Source organism: Dendropsophus ebraccatus, chromosome 4, assembly GCF_027789765.1.
Source record: "Dendropsophus ebraccatus isolate aDenEbr1 chromosome 4, aDenEbr1.pat, whole genome shotgun sequence".
In the NCBI taxonomy this organism is placed as follows: Eukaryota; Metazoa; Chordata; class Amphibia; order Anura; family Hylidae; genus Dendropsophus; species Dendropsophus ebraccatus.
Genome location: NC_091457.1, coordinates 127,667,378 through 127,687,080, shown reverse-complemented (window position 1 = coordinate 127,687,080; position 19,703 = coordinate 127,667,378). Strand labels below are relative to the sequence as shown.

The 19,703-nt window shown below is 43.0% G+C and overlaps 1 protein-coding gene across 1 annotated transcript in view; it reads right to left on the bottom strand.

The window, feature by feature from the left end:
• Positions 1-15,159: 15,159 nt before the first annotated feature.
• FAM107A (family with sequence similarity 107 member A) overlaps positions 15,160-19,703 on the bottom strand; it is a 43,335-nt gene continuing 38,791 nt past the window's right edge. The window contains exons 3-4 of the mRNA XM_069968799.1: positions 19,177-19,333; positions 15,160-18,735 (exon numbers count right to left, since the gene is read on the bottom strand). Of these exons, the coding sequence (XP_069824900.1) occupies positions 18,622-18,735; positions 19,177-19,333 (271 nt within the window). The 3' untranslated portion in view covers positions 15,160-18,621. The remainder of the gene's footprint in view (positions 18,736-19,176; positions 19,334-19,703) is intronic.

Here is a 19,703-nt window from a genome sequence, read left to right as displayed (position 1 = left end):
CTCAGTTATCAGAACTCCCATGGCAATTTTAGCACAGTCTCTGGAGACGATATTAAACTGTAGATCTGGTACACCGCGTGGCGGGTATATCCTGTTCGTGACGCCAAAAATGCGATGCCCTGGCCCCTGGGGGCCACTTCCGCAGTGCTGGTGTTATGAGCGGGCAATGACCGGGGCAGCTGCAGGGGTTATACTTGTCACGGTATAGGCCTGAGGGCGGCACAGCTGTAGGGCCGGTCTGTGGAATCTGCGGGTGATGATGGGCATGCGATTCTTCGCTGCACCTAGTCAGGGCACCAGTTAGTGGACACCAATGCCAGGGTTCAGTAACAGCGGTTTTATTATAGATGAGGTAACTAGTAGCAACAGTTCTGTCCGGATGCAACCGGGTATATAGCAGGCTTGGACAAATAAAGCAGGAGTGGTGCTGCATAAGCTGTGAGAATACGTGCCGGATGATGGGAGTAGGAGTATGAGAGAAATAGCGTTGCTGGGTGGATTAGCTTGAGAATAATACTTGCTGTGAATCCTTGCAGCGATGAGGAGAGATAACGGAATGACACCCAGATGAGAGAGAAGAATCCGGTCACTTGAGCAGGCAGATACAGCCGAAGACTTGTATATAGCAGCAGACTTAGTCACTCTTCTGTGGGAGAGGATAGAACCACACAACCTCCTTGCTTGGAAGCCGGGGCTCAACAACTTGTCAGCAGGAAGTGGGAGGTCACATGGTTGCTCCTGGCCAGAGCTAGTCAGCCATTGGAGGAACCATGGTTACAGGTCACGTGATCAACAGCCTTGCATACCACTGTACACTGTAATCATACACAGGAATACATGAGAATACACATGAGAATGCACATTACCAGAGAATACTAGGGGAAAACCAGCAGCAGTTGCAGTGCAAACACTTACCAGAACAGGCATGGACACAGCAAGAGAAATGGCCATAATAGGAGTAGTAGTCTGCATGTTCTGGGACACTGCACCTACAAGGTGGGAGACCCTTTGTATACAGTACGTCTGTCTATTCTCAACCCTAAAAGAGGAAATCCTTTGAGTTTAGACTTTACTAGCTAAGGTTCCTCGTCATTTGCTAGTAAGTGCAGATCAACCTAGCTGCCCGTTATCTAGTGAAGGCCTCAAAACCCCTGGAGTTTGTAAAGTTGAAGCCCTTGTGAAGTATGGATTGCCCAGGTAATCCTGTCCACTATTAAGAGAATACAAATTGACCACGGACCGGTACTGATATACAGTAGAAAATCCACAGCATTCTTGGATGAACGATGAAAAAAACTGTGGTTTTATTTCTTAAATCATAGTGCAAAACAAGGTGCACATGACACAGACACTTACCTTCCTTGCCCCCATTCCACAGCCGATATTACCGAGCTCTGGTCTCTGGTGCTCCTTGGTTCAGAGACCTGATGTTACAGGCCCTATACTACTAGAGAGTATAATAAATTAATGGACCTTTAGGACGTGTCATAAAATAACAAACCAACCAACCATTACTCACCTGAAAAGCCCAGCACTCTTTCAGTAGTCTTCTCTGGTGGCCCCCATTGGTCTGCATTACTTGCAATGTTATGGCATAGATACCCAGTCTAGGACTCTATTTAGTGACTATTCTCCATGATCTTTTCTTAACAACCCACCCCAGTAATCCATCTCAGGCCATCACCTATCTTAAAGAACTATGAAAGTACTTGGTTGTATGTGCCTTGAAGATTTTTGGGAAGTAGAGGTTACTGTTGCACCAAGTCAACCCGGTCTCCCTGATGTCTAGCATATTCATCTGCACCTCACCAACACCGCAGGCGTCCCAGTCACTAGGTCATCAGCCAGTCTGCAGTATCGGGGAGTTGGCCCTGTGGGAACAGGAACTACAAGGTCCACCACATAGACCGCCAGTACCACCATTACCATCAAACACCTAGGTGCAGCCCCCTCACAACCACTACAGCGAACCCCCAGGAGGGAGAGTTCAGGGAGGTGCCAGTAGACTGTCCCTCTGCAGAGGCCCTCAGGACCACCTGTATCATGACAGAACTAGCTCCAACACACCTGAAAGTCTAGGCGCCACTCTTCACCCTCCATGGGTTTACTCCAAATCCCCTCAAAACTGAGCCGAGGTGTTAAATTACTTCCTCTGCCAAACCTGACCTCATCCCTTGTCCATCTTCTCTATATCTGGCTCTCTGCCATGTCATCATGGGGGGAGGTCCACTAGAGCATTGGCAATATACCAGATCTAACAGGTGACTAATAGTTTTCTGTTATTTTATAACATTCCCTTTAGCTTTCATAATTTATACTCTCAGACAAACCATTTAATAAATGTCGATATTATTAGAGATTTCATGCTGGTTAGACTATAGATATTCTATACTCATGGATAACTAGATACTAAGACTTTCAGCAGAATTTAATAGACTATGGTCTCGCTCTGTGAGTTTTCTAAGTATACAGAGTCATGTGACTACTGTAATAGGAGAAAATAATAATAATGCCTGAGAAGGACCATTGTTGTCTCCGAGCTCGACTGAGCTTTATCCTGAAGGTGATACCCTGACTTGTATATCAATCACCCAAGGGATAAGACCCTATTTATTGTAGGGTTAATAGGAGAAAAAATGTTTTGCAGCCAATAAAAGGGAGTTATGTTTTAGAACAGGGATGGGGAACCTTTGGCCCTCAGCTGTTGTAAAACTACAATTCCCATCATGCCTGGACAGCCAAAGCTTTAGCTTCGGCTGTTCAGGCACTATGGGAATTGTAGTTTTGCAATAGCTGAGGGCCAAAGGTTTCCCATCCCTGTTTTAGAAAATGCCCTTAGAATAATTCCTATTGAAAGCATCATTGGCCTATATATACCTCTCTATTGTGTGAATTAGAGCATTGTATATATAGCTGGAGGGGTGCAGAAAGAGAAAGCTAATAAATAAATATGAAACAGATAATCTCCCACTTTATTTCTATATTTTCTCCACACCCACAGGATTAAGTATACTTATATTTTCATTAATTCCAGGACTTCATATATTTTCTATTGATGCTGTGACTAATGTTCTAATTGGTGATAATTGCAGCAATAATGAAAGTATAAAATTAAAGAATTTCATTCAATTGAATCAACGTATTCAGGCCAGAGTCTAAGAAGGCCTTGTGTACCATTCTGTAGCAGGAGACTCCCAGTTTGCTACTCTTAGGGTGGTCACTGTTGCTGACAAGAATATAGTATGGCACAGAAAGAGGTGACGGAAGAGTAGTCAGGCCTAGGAGTTTTCAGGCACTAGGTCAGGCCTGGCAGTTTTCGGGCACTAGGTCAGGCCTGGCAGTTTTCGGGCACTAAGTCAGGCCTGGCAGTTTTCAGGCACTAGGTAAAGCCTGGCAGTTTTCGGGCACTGGGTAAGGTCTGGCAGTTTTCAGGCAGATAAAGGCAGGTAACACAGCAGTACAGGCAGACATCATTCAGTAGTCAGGTCAGGAGAACAGGTTAAGGTAGGCAGAACACAGAAGTATAGTCATATAGCAAACCCAGGGGCAGCTGTTATTAGCCCACCTTTCTATAATAGAAGATTATTGTTTAGGCACAGTTGGCAGAATGGAGATTTGTTTGGGGGGGGGGGGGGGTAATACAAAATGTTCCAAGTGCTAGCCCTTTAAATCTAGGGCCAGCAATAGAGTGGCAGGAGAGCAGAGAAACTGGCTGATGTGTAAAATCAGGCAGACATGAGAATGCTGCACAGTAGTTAAACCATGACAGTGTGAAAAACCATTACAATGCATGTCCAATTATTTTGCAAAGAAATATACACTATATTTCATGCATGTTTCACATATACCGTAGCATGTCCAACATTGAGTCACAGTGCCCCCAGACATAGAACACCAGCCACCATGTCCCCCCCGATATAGTGCCAGCCTTTAGATAACAAATATGCACTGAGAGTGGAGACTCTCTGCTGCCAATCCTGCCACCTACTGGCCGTACTTGTTAAATACAGTTGGAGGTTATAATATTAATTTTTTTGGGGGTGAACAATAACTATAAACTATTTAACTCTGGTCGTTGTATAGTGTGATGCCGAACAGCAGAGGTCGGGTGTTGCACCCCGCCTATCAGTTATTGATATCTCCCATACGTGATTATTATATCCTTTTTTTCCTCTTGCACTATTGATCTATGCAAATTTTGTTGAAACAACAGATCTCTAAAAACAGATGTAATACTTTTACCTATAGTGAAATAGCAAGTTGTTGTTTCCTTTAGTGTCATGGTATATTGTGTATATGATATGCACAGGTGTACACATATCTCATTATATTACACTTGAACCTTTTTATGTAAGATAGTTCACTTCTATACAAAGATGAAAATTATTTGAAGAAAATGGGTTGAAGAAAAAAGAGAAAATTACCGGGTTACAAATGCAAGTGAAAATGGTTATCCTGGTCTTAAATTAAAGTAAAAAAAAACCAGAATGCTCAGGTGCTTATGATAGTTAGATCTTTATTACAGTCATAATAAGTATTTCTGGTAACAAGTCACAGTTAAAGCAGAAAACGCTTAATAAAAAATATATACAACATTCATTTGACCTGCCTTGACGAACTTTCAGAATAATTTACTGTGCTCCAAATATCATCCTGGGGCACAATGCACAGAATAATGCCCCGCCAGCCCCTAGTAAAGTCTTCCTGTCACTTATACAAAACTAAGGCAGCCATTTTATGAGTGGGGACCATATGCAAAATGTAGGCTTCTAGCAAACAGATCGTCACAAGACCTTCTATGCGTTAGGCCGGTTTTACATGAGTGCATTACAATTGCACTGTATTATGTCTACAAGACCCGGCCTGACCACAGATCTGATGACCGGTACTGTTACATTAGGTTATCGGACTGGGGCTTGACGTGAAAATCTGGATACAAAAAAATTGTATGTGTGGGAACATGAACTAATATCACTGGTTTTCAGTAAAATATTAGACCATATCTAAACACTCCATCTCCCATATTGACTGCCAGTACTGTGTATAGCCTGTGGATCAGCTTTGTTATTGGTGGGGATCCTGCCAATTCTGAGGAAACAGAAACATAATCATTGGGAATTCTCCTTTAGGGTGCGTTCACACGTACAGGATCTGCAGCAGATTTGATGTTGCAGATCAGAAGTTGCAGATTTAATGCAAAGTAACTCTTGAGCCATCAAATCTGCTGCGGATCTGCTGCAGATTTAAATCTGCGCCATCAAATCTGCTGCAGATCCTGTACGTGTGAACGCACCCTTAGGCTCAGTATTTTGCAACCAAAGCCAGGAGTGGATTGAAAACACAGAAAGGCTCTGTTCACACACTGTTAAAATTGAGTGGATGGCCGTCATTTAAACAACGTCCTTTATTCGCCATTAAATGGCGGTCATTCACTAAATTTCAACAGTGTGTGAACCTAGCCTATCTGTGACTTCGATCCACTTCTGGTTTTGGTTGCAAATTACTCACCAAGATACTTTGTGGGAACATAGCCTAAGGAAGTGACTAGGGATGAGCGAACCGGCTGAGGTTCGGGTTCATATGAACCTGAACTATCGGCTTCTGATTCCCACTGTCTGCCCGCTCAGTGGAGAGGGTGGATACAACCTTGAGGAACACCTGAAAAACTGGGATACAGCCATAGCCATAGGCTGTATCCCAGTTTTTCAGGTGGTCCTCAGGCTGTATCCACCCGCTGCACGGAGCGTCCAGACAGCGGGAATCAGAAGCTGAGAGTTCAGGTTCATACAAACCCGAAACTCAGCCGGTTCGCTCATCCGTAGAAGTGAGATATGTTACTTAGTGTTCATCAATGACAAGCTAATAAATATATAAGTTTTGTTATTGGGCCATAATTTTTTTTGTATATAAGACTAAGTGAGGCGTTTCTAAGATGCCAAAAGGTGAACAAATGTGGTATCGCTTTTGAGCTGCCAAAAAATTTATGTTATAATAATCCTTGAGATGTATAAGGAAAACATGGCTGCCTTTCTCCAAAAAGAGAGTTGTACTAATCTACAGATGTTTTATAGTATTGCCATTCTGCTCCATTCACTTTGATAAGGCTCAGCTGAAATACCGGACACAACCCATGGTAAGGTGTGGCGCTGTTTCTAGCAGCCACATTTTTTTTAGTCTTGTACAGCCTTTTACCACAGATATATATATATTATATATATATAGCCCCCCACCTTCTATATAAGAAAAAAAATAACATGAAAATCAAATTAGCATTGAGCTGTCCAGTAACAGAAAAAAAGTCCCCCCCCCCCAAAAAAAACAAAAACAAAACAAAACTGTGACTATGTAAGATGTAAGATGGTGGATAGTTGCAATGTAGTAAATCCAACTAATATTGTTATTTATTAATAAGGCCTCCTATGTGTGTCTCTTGGCTGCTTTACTTCACAAACAGCGACAATGTGTGTGTGTGTGTTGTACTGCAGCTTAACTTCATTGAAGCAAATAGGGCAGAGATGCAATACCACACACAACCTGTACACAGATGTGGCACTGTTTCTAAAATAAAGCTGCCATGTTTTTTTCACTCTTTTAAGAAAATCAGTTCTCAATGGCTGCTTCTTGCATCACCAGATATATTGGTGATAGGATTTTATGCAGGTTGACTCTGAAACTGGTGTAAACAGGGTTTTTATGTAATCTATAGTAAACTATGGCAGATACAGCCATGCTGATGGGTAACTGGAGGGAAGAGGGGTATACTGGTATAAGGGTGAGGTTGTCTGGACACTTAAGAGTCAAAGCAATGGATGACAAACCCAATATATCCTTATATAATGGTATATATCACATCTGTCTGATTTGTTGCAGAAAGTCATCGAAAATATTTTGACCATAAGCACATGGACTTCTGCATGTCGTATACTGATGAATGGGGCACGTTCCTGGGAACTAACAGACACTACAATGCTATATGTGCTAGAACCTACAAGCATCAGCAATTGGGCAGGATTAGAAAATATGTTTACTTTCCGACAGAAACAGCGCCCCACCTCTACAAATGTTGTATCTGGCATTACAACCCGGTTGCATCAGTCATGGACTGGCTTGGCACTGTTTTTGGAACAAGTCGGACATATTTTTCTAATTTAAGATTAACAAGAATATTTCAGGATGGAAACAACAGAGATCTTTCCACTTTCCTGGCCCTTCCAGACTTACTTATATTTTATTCCCACTGGACAGTAACTGACTCTATAATATATTACACACAGGTATGAAATGAGAAAAACAGGACTGCTTTCTTTTAGAAACAGCGCCACTCTTGACCACGGGTTGTTTTTGGTATTGCAGCTCACAATCATTCCAAGCAGACTTGAGTTATGGGTGCTGTTTTTATTCAAATAAAAGCAAGCAGCCATAGTTTTGTAATGATAAATATTCTGCGTCAATTATATCAAGTGCTATACTCTAATGTTAAAGGGGTATTCTGCTCAAACATAACTTTATTTGTTGCTGCCCATGGTGAGATTAACAATTCATTATATATTTGTTATTATCTATTTAGTCTCCTTCCCCAGTTCTCATCTGCTGCTTTCTGCTCAAGGCACAAAACACTGTGCGTAAGCTTTTCTCTCCGTACTCCCCCCTCCCTTCCGATACGGCTGGTGTAAACAAGTCCCTATCTGCAACTTTGTGAGTTCATCAGCAACTTGACCCTCCCAGCATTACAAAAAAGCAACAAACTGGGTAAGGAAACTAAATAGACAATAACATGTATGGACATGACCCGCGGCTCTATTCATTTCTGTGGAGTGATGGAAAGAGCGAGTAAGCCGGAAGAGCGCTGTCTTCGGCTCTTTCTGTTGCCTCCATAGGAATTAATAGAGCTGTGGGTCACCAGCCGTACCTGTGGCTCTATTCATAATATAGAAGCCGGGGCACAATACGGAGATCGATGGGGGGTGCAGAGGTCGGACCCAGGTTACTGTGCCAGAAGCTATGCAATAAAGAAGCTAATGTTTTACAGTAATTTTTTATGTAGTTTTTGGCCAGATTGCTTATACAGATGGAGCATATAGCTAATTCCCAGGAAAGCTTTTTTTGGGACAGGGTTATCTAGTTTGAAAAATCTATTTAAGTATTTCCATATTATAGAAAAGGTCCTAAAGAGGATTTGTGAGTTGCAATTATAGTTCTAAAATGCTGACACTATTAGGTCAAGGAGACACATTATACCTTTCATATATCGGTCTGTGCCTCCATAACATTCACAAAGGCTTTTATTTTGCTGTGCAAGGAGTCAAATAGGCTTCCCTAAGCTCCTGAGGTGCACCAATCTGCAATGCTTCCTTACTCCTACTCCCCCTGCCATCACTGCCAAACTGAGTGCTACTTTTTTGCTGGGACCGGGGAGGAGGTGGCTGAGGGTAAAAACGTCCACTCAACTCCCCGGTTCCAGAGGCGGGTCCCGCATTGCGGCGCTCCGGTGCCCGGCCGCTTCCGGGTGTCTGACGCAGGCCCGAGATGTGACGTCTCAGGTCTGCTCAGCCACTCAGTGAAGGAGACGGGATCTGAACGGACTTGAAACGGATCCCGCCTCCTTTACTGAGTGGCTGAGTGGACCTAAGACGTCACGGGCCCGCGTCAGACACCCGGAAGCGGCCAGGAATCGGGCACCGGAGCGCGGCATTGCAGGACCCCCCGCTGGAACCGGGGAGGTGAGTGGACGTCTTTTCCCTCTGCCACCTCCTCCCCGGTCCCAGCACAAAAGTGCCCCCCCCCCCGCTGGAGTACCCCTTTAAATTCTGCCACATGATAGCAGCCACAGTCACAGCTTATAGACAAGTATTCACCTTTATAAAGAAATTCATTATATTTGTTTCATGCACCAAATAAGTGCATTGTAATACTGTCCTAAGGCTAGATTCACACTGGAGATTTCACTCGCAGTGAAATCTGCTGTGGATACCTCTCCTGTCACTTCCAATGTGATTACATTCTTGTAGCAGGATTGTTATACCACTGCAAGTATGTAGGTCCCGGCCCCATTTATCCCCCGCCGCCGGAATGACACATTACCTGTTCCACGATCCCGGAGGTCCCGCGCAGCCAATCAGTGACTGCGGTGGGGCCAAGCCGTGCGAACTCGCAGCGTGAAATCCGCTGCAGATACGTCCAGTGTGAATCTAGCCTTAAAGTCACATTCTATAGACTCATGGGATGGAGCTTGACCCTAAAACCAGGAAAGTCTACATGGCACAATAAACCTGCCAGGTTACCATAGTGTTTCACTGCTAATGATCAGCGTTATAAAAAATCTATATATGGTTTTCTGAAAATTACAATATTACAAGTGATCTTTATAGGCAATAGATAGGACACTCCTTGAAGAAGCATTCTGGGAATTAGTTTTTCTTATATACAGTGTAGTGTGGCACAGATTAATACTAGAGACTATTGTAGAGGTTATATGCCTTGTGCTGTTACCTGTTCTAGCCAATGTGACAAGTATAGAAATTCAGCCATCTTGCTTCCTATTTGCCCTCTGAAGTGATTTTCTAATGCTGCCTTCCCATGATGCTTCTATATAAGCTTAATGGTATACCATATGTTTTCAGTAGTCGTGTGAGGGCAAATCTAGAAGAAATTACAAAAAATAGAATCATGTTGCCTAAAAAAGTGCAGATCTATTCTGATCCTAATGCCCCTATTCCACAGGTCGTTTAGAGGAGCAAACGAGCGCTCTCAGCGCTCGTTTGCTCCTCGTTCCCCGCTCGCTGCCGCCGCTATTCAACGCGGCGGCAGCGAGCGGGTGAGTGTGGGAGGGGGCGGCGGGGAGCTGCGGGGGGGCTGTCCAGGGGATCGCTGATCGTCCGGGCAGCCCATAGGATATAGCAGCGTCTGCTGCCGATGCTCCTATTCAACGGAGCGACGGCAGCAGATCGCTGCTATATCAGTCGCTTGTTTTTCAACATGTTGAAAAACAAGCGACTGCAACGATCAGCCGACATGAACGATGTCGGCTGATCGTTGCACTCTATTCCACCGGACAATTATCGTCCGTAGCGGCCGATATCGGCCAAATACGAACGATAATCGTTCCGTGGAATAGGGCCTTAAGGGCCCTTTTACACAGAAAGATTATCTGACAGATTATCTGCCAAAGATTTGAAGCCAAAACCAGTAACAGACTATAAACAGAGATCAGGTCATACATGAAAACCTGAGATTTCTCCTCTTTTCAAATCCAGTCCTGGCTTTGGCTTCAAATCTTTGGCAGATAATCTGTCAGAAAATCTTTCTGTGTAAAAGGGCCTTAAGTGAGGTGAGCCCTTAAAGAGAATCCTTCCTAACAATTCTGTTTTTGTAAATACTACAAAAGGGTACTCCGGAGACTATTTTTTTCTTTTTTGCTAATACATTGCTTTAATAAAGTTTTAATACTTTGTAATATAACTTTTTTTTTAAAATAAACACATAGGGAGAGATTTATCAAACTGGTGTAAAGTAGAATTGTTTTAGTTGCCCCTAGCAACCAATCAGATTCCACTTTTCATTCCTTTGGAAAATGAAAGGTGGAATCTGGTTGCTAGGGGCAACTGAGCATATTCTACTTTACACCAGTTTGATATCCCCCATAGTTTTTGGTTTTTACAAATGCACTTCTGTTGACTGGCCCCGTGTACTGTATATTCTTATATACTTTACCCAGGGGGAGGCTCCCCAACACGATCACTGTGTCCATTAGCCTCTGTACAGTGAGAGGTGATTGCTCTCACCACTCTCTCTGCTTCTGGTTCTAGCACAGTAATGAGAAAACGGGACCCAGCTGTGTATAATGCTGTGCAGCAGCGCTAGACCAGAGCAGGGGATTGGGAACTGCACAGCTTAGATAGCCCTGCAGTTTCTGACACAAACCTCAGTGGCAGCAGAGGGGGCCGTGTCGCCTCTTACTGCTGTAAGAAAACGGAAGTGTATATGTAAATAAAAAAATTATACATTTTAATAAAGCTATATTATTTTATAATTAGAGATGAGCAAATGAGCTTGGCAGTCGGCTAATCAGCCAGCAGACTTTTATATCAGTGCCACTCCATTCTAGGTGCCTGGAAAAGCTGGATCCAGTTCTGGGAAACTGGAAGTAGTTTCCCAGGTCTGGATCCAGCTTTTCCAGGCACCCAGGAGGAGCGGCACTGAGTTAAAAAGCAGGAACGGTAACGGTAATAGTATAGTGTTATACAATGCAAAAATCTAATAATGAGCAATAGATGTATTCATTAAAGAGGATGTACCACTCGGTACATCCTCTTTAACCTGAACCCACGGATCGATCGGCGCCGGCACGGGGAAGCAGGTGCCGCGGTCCGTTTTTGGACCGCTGCCCAGTTCCCGTGCACAGCGCCGTTCGATGACGCGGCTCCGTTCATTCTAAGCGAGCCGCGTCATACAGGGGAGGGAATTCCCTCCCATTGGGGGTGGGCCGGGCCGACCTCCAGTGCTTCAGCACCAGCCGTTACCGCTGGATCGAACCATGGGTTCAGGTTAAGGGTACAAACACACACGGCATATACGCTGCGTATTTACTGCTGCGATACGCGGCAAATACGCAGCAGATTAGATCTAAATAACTGAACACAGCATCAAGTCTTCACCATCAAATTTGCTGCAGATCTGCTGCATATATGGTGTGTGTGTTTGTACCCTAAAGAGGATGTACCGGGTGGTACATCCTCTTTAAACCAGACATGTCAGAGGAGCGAAAGATCCTCCTAATGGTCCGTTTACACAGAACCATTATCGTTCGATAATCAAGCTTGTATTAACACAGCAAACGATCAGGCGACAAGCGAGAAATCGTTCATGATCTTTCAACATGTTCTCAAATTGTTGTGGGTCGTTCGCTGAAAATTCGCAGATCGCTTCGTCTAAAATTAAACAGTCTTTCCCAGATTCACATTATGTGTGAGATAGGCTTAAGTGATTCTAAAAAAAAACGCAATAACGATTTTATCTCTTCGTCTAAACGCTGATGGTTATAAAAAGCAAATTGTTGCTTCAAAATCGTTAAACGATCGATTGGGCGAATTTTCGCTCTGTGTAAACGGACCATTACTGTAATCTATTTGCATATGAAAGGCATAGAAAGTACCTGAATGCACAATATACTGTATTAGTCATTGGTTTTCTTGCAGCAGAATAAAAAATGCCCTAAAAAATCCTATCCAGTGTATATAAAGGAATGTGGCAATAGTAGTGCATTGGGCTGTATGAGAAGAAATATACATAGTTCTGGTAGATGGGTCTTGAGAGGGGCAATTTTATTTCCCCTATAGTGATACATATAGTGGCTTTTAAAAGTTGAACTTGAATGTAAAATAAGGCTATGTATGGGTGTATTCACTTCTGTGCCCCCACTTTCCAAATAGCTTTTGATGGTTCTGGATCCAGGCGTTCAAATCCCCAGCCATGGTCTAGGGATCGCCCTGACCATGCACACCCCTCCATTCCTCCCCTCCACATCAACACAGAAGAGACCAAAAATATAGAAAGTGTAAGCTCACCACTCACCCACTATGCGTACCTGGAAGTGTCACAGCTAGGGAGGGAGCCCTGATATAGCCCTTATGCCGAGGAGCGTCCTATTCGATGGATTGATGAAATAAAGACATTAAAGTGACTGTACCACCAGGCCCAGGCTGAAACACTGGAGGCGGGCCGACCCACCCCCAGCGAGAAGAAACCCCAGCCCCTCCATGACATGACTCCATTAGAATCAATGGAACCCTATCATAGAGGGGCTAGGGTTTCCTCCCACTAAGGGTGGGTCGGCCTGCCTCCAGTGCTTCTGCCTGGGCCTGGTGGTACAGTCACTTTAAAGTATGTTTGCAGCTCTATGTAGATATATACCAAGCAAGGAATGTTGGGAGATTTTAGCTCTAAAGACAGCAGAATTCTGAATGCATCTCTTGACTGCCCTACTGGTTGTAATTCCTGAGTAGGGTCAGTGTATCAATAGAAATTAGTTTACAACATGTTAATGGGGGTTATAATAAATGATTCTGTAACTCAGGGATGAGGAACCTTCCACCCTCCAGCTGTTGCAAAACTACAATTCCCATCATGCCTGAACAGGCTATGCTTTAGCTTTGACTATCCAGGCATGATGGGAATTGTAGTATGCAAGATCTGGAGGGCCAAATGTTCCCCATCCCAGCTGTGACTAGTCTAGTCACATCACTTTTGTGTGAAAAGGAAAGAGGGTTTCACCCATCCAGAGCAAAAAAGGTTGACCCAAGCAACTATATAAAAAAAACATAACATAACTAATACTGAAATACTGACCAAACCTGACCCACAGTCACAGCAGGGAACATCTGAAATCATCATCCTTACAATCTATACTGAATATACTCCAGTTGTACCAAAAGTAATATAGTATAATAAAGACCATCCAAACAGACCATGAATGCTTCTAATGGTAATGGACATGGGCATAAAGGGCTATAGAGGGTGCAGAGACAGCACCAGACAACTGTTGCCTCTAAGGCTCCATTCACACGTTCCGTGTTCCGCGCAGAGCGTGGACGTGGAATGCCTGTAACGGACTCTCCCCCACCCAGGCAGCATCTGTAATTAGATGCTGAGAGTGGGGGAACTGTAGTTTCCCCCACTCCCAGCATCTTATCACAGATGCTGCCAGGCCAGGGGAGAGTCCGTTACAGGCATTCCACGTCCATGCTCTGTGCGGAACACGGAACGGGAAATGACAGCGTGAAAAGCTCCAGCCTGCTTACCAGGTACTGCTACTATTTGGCTCATTAACCCGATTAGCATGTTGCTTTAACTCTTTCCAGGGTCCAAAGCTTAGAGAGAACACTGCACCCGGGCCCTGATCTCTGAGGAGTAATGTTGAGTGGACTTGCCAAACTGGGTTCAGCAACATTTTCTGTACCCGACCACTCAGCATTTGACTCCCAGCGACTTAAGAAGTTGGATGCTGCCTTAGGGAGTCCTTGGAAACTTGTATACAGCCTAAAGACTCCCTAGGGTGGCATCCAACTTCTCCAGCCTCTGGGAGTCAAATGCTGAGCGTTCAGGTTCGGACAACGTTGCCAAACCAGAACAATTTGGCAAGTATGCTTAACACTGAGGAGGGCCAACACAGAGGAGATATACACCAGTACTATAAGCAGCATACAGCCTTTATAAAAGATAGCAATTAAAAGAAAGCTGAGATGATGTATCATGTGTCCAGCCTGAAATAAATAGAAGGTATTGTCACTAAGGCAATCTACACGATGTGGGTAATATATCTATATAGGGAGTAGAGCTCAGTTTCTCTCATCCCGAACTCCAAATCTCCTCCATGGCCACAGAGCTGAACTGTAGACATATGGAATTTATCCATCATCCATCCCTTTCCCATCATCCACCCCCTCCCTTAGTTGCACTTGTAGATGTGTCTTTTTCAGCCTTACTAATAAACTATGATTTTTTTTTTTAATCCTAGAAAACCTTTAAATAAGGCCTGTCATTTTTTGAAGGTCTTCTTGGCCTAGTATTGGTAAAAAGTTATACTTTTTCTTTTTTTACACAGGCTCACATTAAATGCCATCACTTTTATGCTTCCTGCAGTTATCAGGACTGTCCTCAGTGGCTTCCGCCTGCCCTGGTGGCCATGATTGATAAATAATGTACCCAAACAGAGATCTGTCAATCCAGGCAGGTGGGAGGGGAAAAGTTGCCAGGGACCACCCTGCTGAATCATGGTTCAGGCAGCATGAAAGTGATTAAAGGTTTTCTTTAAGGGGCTCTTTGTGGAATGCATGGGTGTGCTGGGAAAGATCTGCTATATTATAGGTTGTCCAGGAAAAAATGATTGGTACTGATACAATACAATACACACATAATCAATGCCGCCTTACTGCACCTTAGGCTTCTATTAAAGTGAAAAGGAGTTGAGGCTGCAATAATCCCATTCTCCCTATAGTGTGGGTGGTGAACAGCTGATGGACAAGAGTGCTGGGTGTCAACACCTGCTGTTAGGGTGCGTTCACACGTGCAGGATCTGCAGCAGATTTGATGACGCAGATTTGCTTTGCTTTGAATCTGCAAGTCCAAATCTGCGCCATCAAAGCTGCTACAGATCCTGTGTGTGTGAATGCATCCTAAATTTATATAACCTGTAGATAGGCTATCAATAATTTTTTTTCTGGACAATGCCTTTAAGCAAGATTTAAAGGGGAAGTGGCTGAACATAACATGCACCAACCTCCCAGGCTCCAACGCAGGGGTCTGCTGTGCCTTGCTCCGGTTCCCAATCCCCTGGACGGATCCCAGCGCTGGAGCCAGGGAGGTAGGTGCATAATATTTAATATTTGAAGATTTATTTCTAAACCAACCTACCACTTTAATAGACCCCTGAGTGTTTAGACTATAGTAAGCCAAGTACACCAGACATTAGAAGCTTGGAGATTCCTACTGACTAAGAAGTAATGTTTTGAAAGAAGACAGAACATTTAAGAATATGAAATAGACTAATGCATTCTTCCCTTTAAGATCCATAAATAATCCCAAAATCCCAATGAAGCCCATTGGGATATTCCAAATACCACAATCTACATCTGCTTATGAATATTCATGTTCTCTTAATTTACACAGAATTTCACTTGTTAGAGCAGAAGTTTGTGCTCCAGAGCTGCTCTTCCTACTGTAAACGGGGAGCAACTACTCTTAGTCATTTTTTAAATTAGAGTGTTATGGTCACCCACTTATTTCCTTGCATACACAGACACCTCTCCCACTTTGTCGTCTTTTTCCACAATTATTTACACGTAGTTCCATAATATGATTCTTGTGCCATCTGTTCCACACAGAAAAGGCACATTGCCTATACTTTAGCCCATATCGTACTTTCATCCATATGCATCCTAGTGGCTAGCAATGGAAATGGAAGGGGGTTCTTCAGGCTTAGAAAAAACACAGCTACTTTCTAGTAAAAACAGTGCCCCCCCCTGTCCTCAGGTTGTGTGTGGTATTACAACTGAGCTCCATTCACTTCAATAGAACTGAGCTACAAAACCCAAACTGAGGACAAGAGAGGTGACGTTTCTGGAAGGAAGCAGCCATGTTTTTGTCAATCTGGATAACCCCCCTTTAACTTAATTAATAACACATGTGGCAGAAAACATCAATGATGATGGATATTAAAGATATGCAATTTTTAAATATATATAAAAAAAATAAAATAAAGAGCACCCCAAAGGCACAAGTTTATGAGACGCTTAACTTGAAAAGGTTTTACACTGTCCCTCTGTTGTTCTTCCTGGAAATCTACAACTGGGTGTCACCATTCTTGTCAATGGGGAGTATCCCTGCATTATCAGAATGGACAACAGAGGAATGGCACAGAGTTCTATGAAAAGATGGTCAAATAATTGTTATTTAATGGGAATAAAAGTAGTAACTAAAAAATAAGAGAAGAGGGTGGCGTCTGTCAAATGCCACTACTGTTATGACAGATATCACTACTCTTATCAGCCCAATAGCCATTAAAGGGGTTTTCCAGGATTCGAAAAACATGGCTGATTTCTTTAAAGAAAAAGAAAACAAAAAACACAGCACCACCCTTGTCTTCAGGTTGTGTGTGGTATTACAATCCAGACCCATTCACTTCAATGGAACTGAGCTGCAATACCACCCCCAAACTAAGTGGCGCTGTTTTTTGGGGCCATGTTTTCTGAATACTGGATAACCCTTTGAAGTCTTAGTTATGATTGCAATGAGAATATTAATAGGGTCTGCAAATATCTGGTATAAAGATCTGTAGAGAAAACTAGAACAATCCTATTAATACATAAAGTGCAACATATTATTTCATAATCATTAGTGCGGGCAACAAATGAAGAAACTGTAAAGGTCCGATTTAGATTTAAAAAAATACTTTGTGCTGTATTCAATATACCGTATGCAAATATTATACATCTATTGATTTATTCCGATTAGAAGACTCTATAGAAAAATAGCTGGCATCGCACAGACGCCAAAATAAATATATGCTCTACTGGTTTGCACAGCAGGATGTGATACTGACAGGGCCATGTTCTTAAAGGGAAAGGATCAGTCACTAATTAACGCAAAGGTCCATTATATTGTTGTGTGCATTGTTTATATGATATCTGGTTTCATTCATAGACACTGATACTGGGGCAGATTTGCCAGAATTTGTCATTTGCACCAAAAAACAAGAAGGTGTGGCATCTAACAAGGAGGTGTGGCCTTCTGAAGTGGCTCAAAAGGGGCGTGAATTAAGATTTGACACTAGGACACTAAATTTGGGGCAAAATTTGTAAAAAATTGCCTAAATATGCAAGCTTATAAACCTGACGTAAATTGTGTTTCTGTATCTAGACCAGAGGTGTCGAAGTGCTGACCCTGTAGCTGTTGCAAAACTACAACTCCTATTGGCTGTTTATGTTTGATGGGAATTGTGGTTATAAAACAGTTGAGAATTGTAGTTGTAAAATAGCCGCCAGTTTGACATCCATGTTTCCTAAGCTGTGGCTTTCCAGCTTCTGCAGAACTACAACTCCCATCATGCAAGAGCTGTAGGCTTGCAACAGTTGGATAAGAGAATAGAGAAGAGAAGAGGATAGACATACCATATAATAGGTTTGTCTCATCACAGCTTTAATATATGAGCTGCCTCCTCCCCTTTGTAAGACATATAGAGAGAAGTGGTCCCTGATAGGACAACTCTGCTAACTAGTGCTGATCCTTTCCCTTTACTGAGACTTATTAGTTTTACATTAAGGCGTGACTGAATACTGGCTTTGCCTATGCCTGAGATATCTTCCCCTGTACATTCACAATTCGGTTCAGCAACTTTGCCATCATTGACTCTAAAGTCATATCTGCAAATTGTTAAAAATCCGTATCAAACAACCACACTGCTGCCCCTAGTGGTCAGAAGGTAAAATAGCAAGTTGCATTAAGGAGTGCACTTTGTTCACTAACTCGCTACCATTCGGCGGTTGTTTTATGCAGGTAATACTGCATTATAGTAATATGGAATTAGGACTGTAATACTGCCCAGACCATCGGCTGGTAACATAATGGCGTCGGTGTCCTTGGTCATGTGACACCTCATGCGGCAGTAAATATGATTGTGCAACACTTAGAGAACATATCTTGGAATTTGACATGCAGACAAGGTATGTAGTAAACACAGCCTAATAATCCATATGCTCCCCTGTGGCCCTTTGGGGGTCACTGAACATATACATACACATTGGATAGGTTATCTACTGACAACCTGACACTTCTTGACCATCGAGTCATATGGAAAGCGTGGGCAACACAGCAGCCACAATCTCCACAGCCACGTGCAGTTGTATGAGGACACTTCCACTGGTGTTAGGGTTAGCCATCATGTACTATATGCTGTGGCAGCTAAATACAGGGTGTCACATCGCTTCTTATGGTGTACACTGCTGTCGGGAGAAGGGATAGTTCCTTGCACAAACAATCTGCCATGTCAGTCAAGTACACAGATGCCCAAGTGACATCACAAATCCCGCTCGACACAGAACTTCATTCCTGGTTGGCAATTTTTTGTTTTTACACTACTCTCTCATCACTTGGTAATGTCGCCGTTCTTCTGAGATTTTCCTTCACTTTTATGAATTCGGGAGCATGACTTTCCTCTTTAGGATCCTGTTCTTCTTTTTCAAGCTAAAAAGGCAAAAGTAAACAAAAAAAATATATAATATATATTCTGAATAGAGCCACGTTATATTTACTGCAATAATGTATACTGTCATTCACTGTCATATAAACACAATAGTTTGTTTGTATAGGTAGTAGGGGTGGGCTCAGGGCAGAATCAGTCTCCTTCCCCCCTCTGGCACCTGCTAATATAGTATCTTTCTAGTGTTCTCACATATAATGCTATGATACTCCTGTGGCTATGGTCATTTGCTGACAAGAAAAGCTAATTCTATTGGCTACTCTACAGAAGACCTGGTGGATGCAGGTGGATGCACACATTGGTATACACCAGGTGGCGCTATACTGTGTAAATAATGACATGTATTTCTAATGTTCTTCAGGCACCAAAGACACAATACCACTGACTGAAGGCACTGACTGTACTCAGTAGATGGAAGCAGGTACCTGCTCAAGTCTCTGCTGTCTCTTTAACAACTCCTGTTCAAATGGCGACTGCATCTTCTTACTCTCCTCCTCTTGTTTCTTCTGTTGTATGATCTTGTCTCTTCTCCGGTTCTCTAACACTCTCTGGAGCTCCGGCTTCTTGTCAATGCTCAAACCTCTACGAGAAGCAGATATGGTTAATCACCCACTGCAATGATGGGTATCCATGAAATCTGCTCACAATGAGGCATCATAAAAAAATACCAATAGGACCTGATGAAAATGTTCTCAATCTGAAATATTGGAGTGAATTGAGCTTCTCCTGTAGATGCAATACACTTTTCTGCACCTAGAGGGCGCAGTAATACCACTAGTCAATAATGACATAATGGGATCAGAGCAGGATCTTACTGAACCTATGTAATCATGGCTCTTAGAATTTCCTTTGATGAAAATACTTTATTCTCATTAAAAATCTTATAAACACCTGAAGCTATAGATGCATTTTGCACAGTACACAGATATAGCTGTTTGACAACTTGACATAA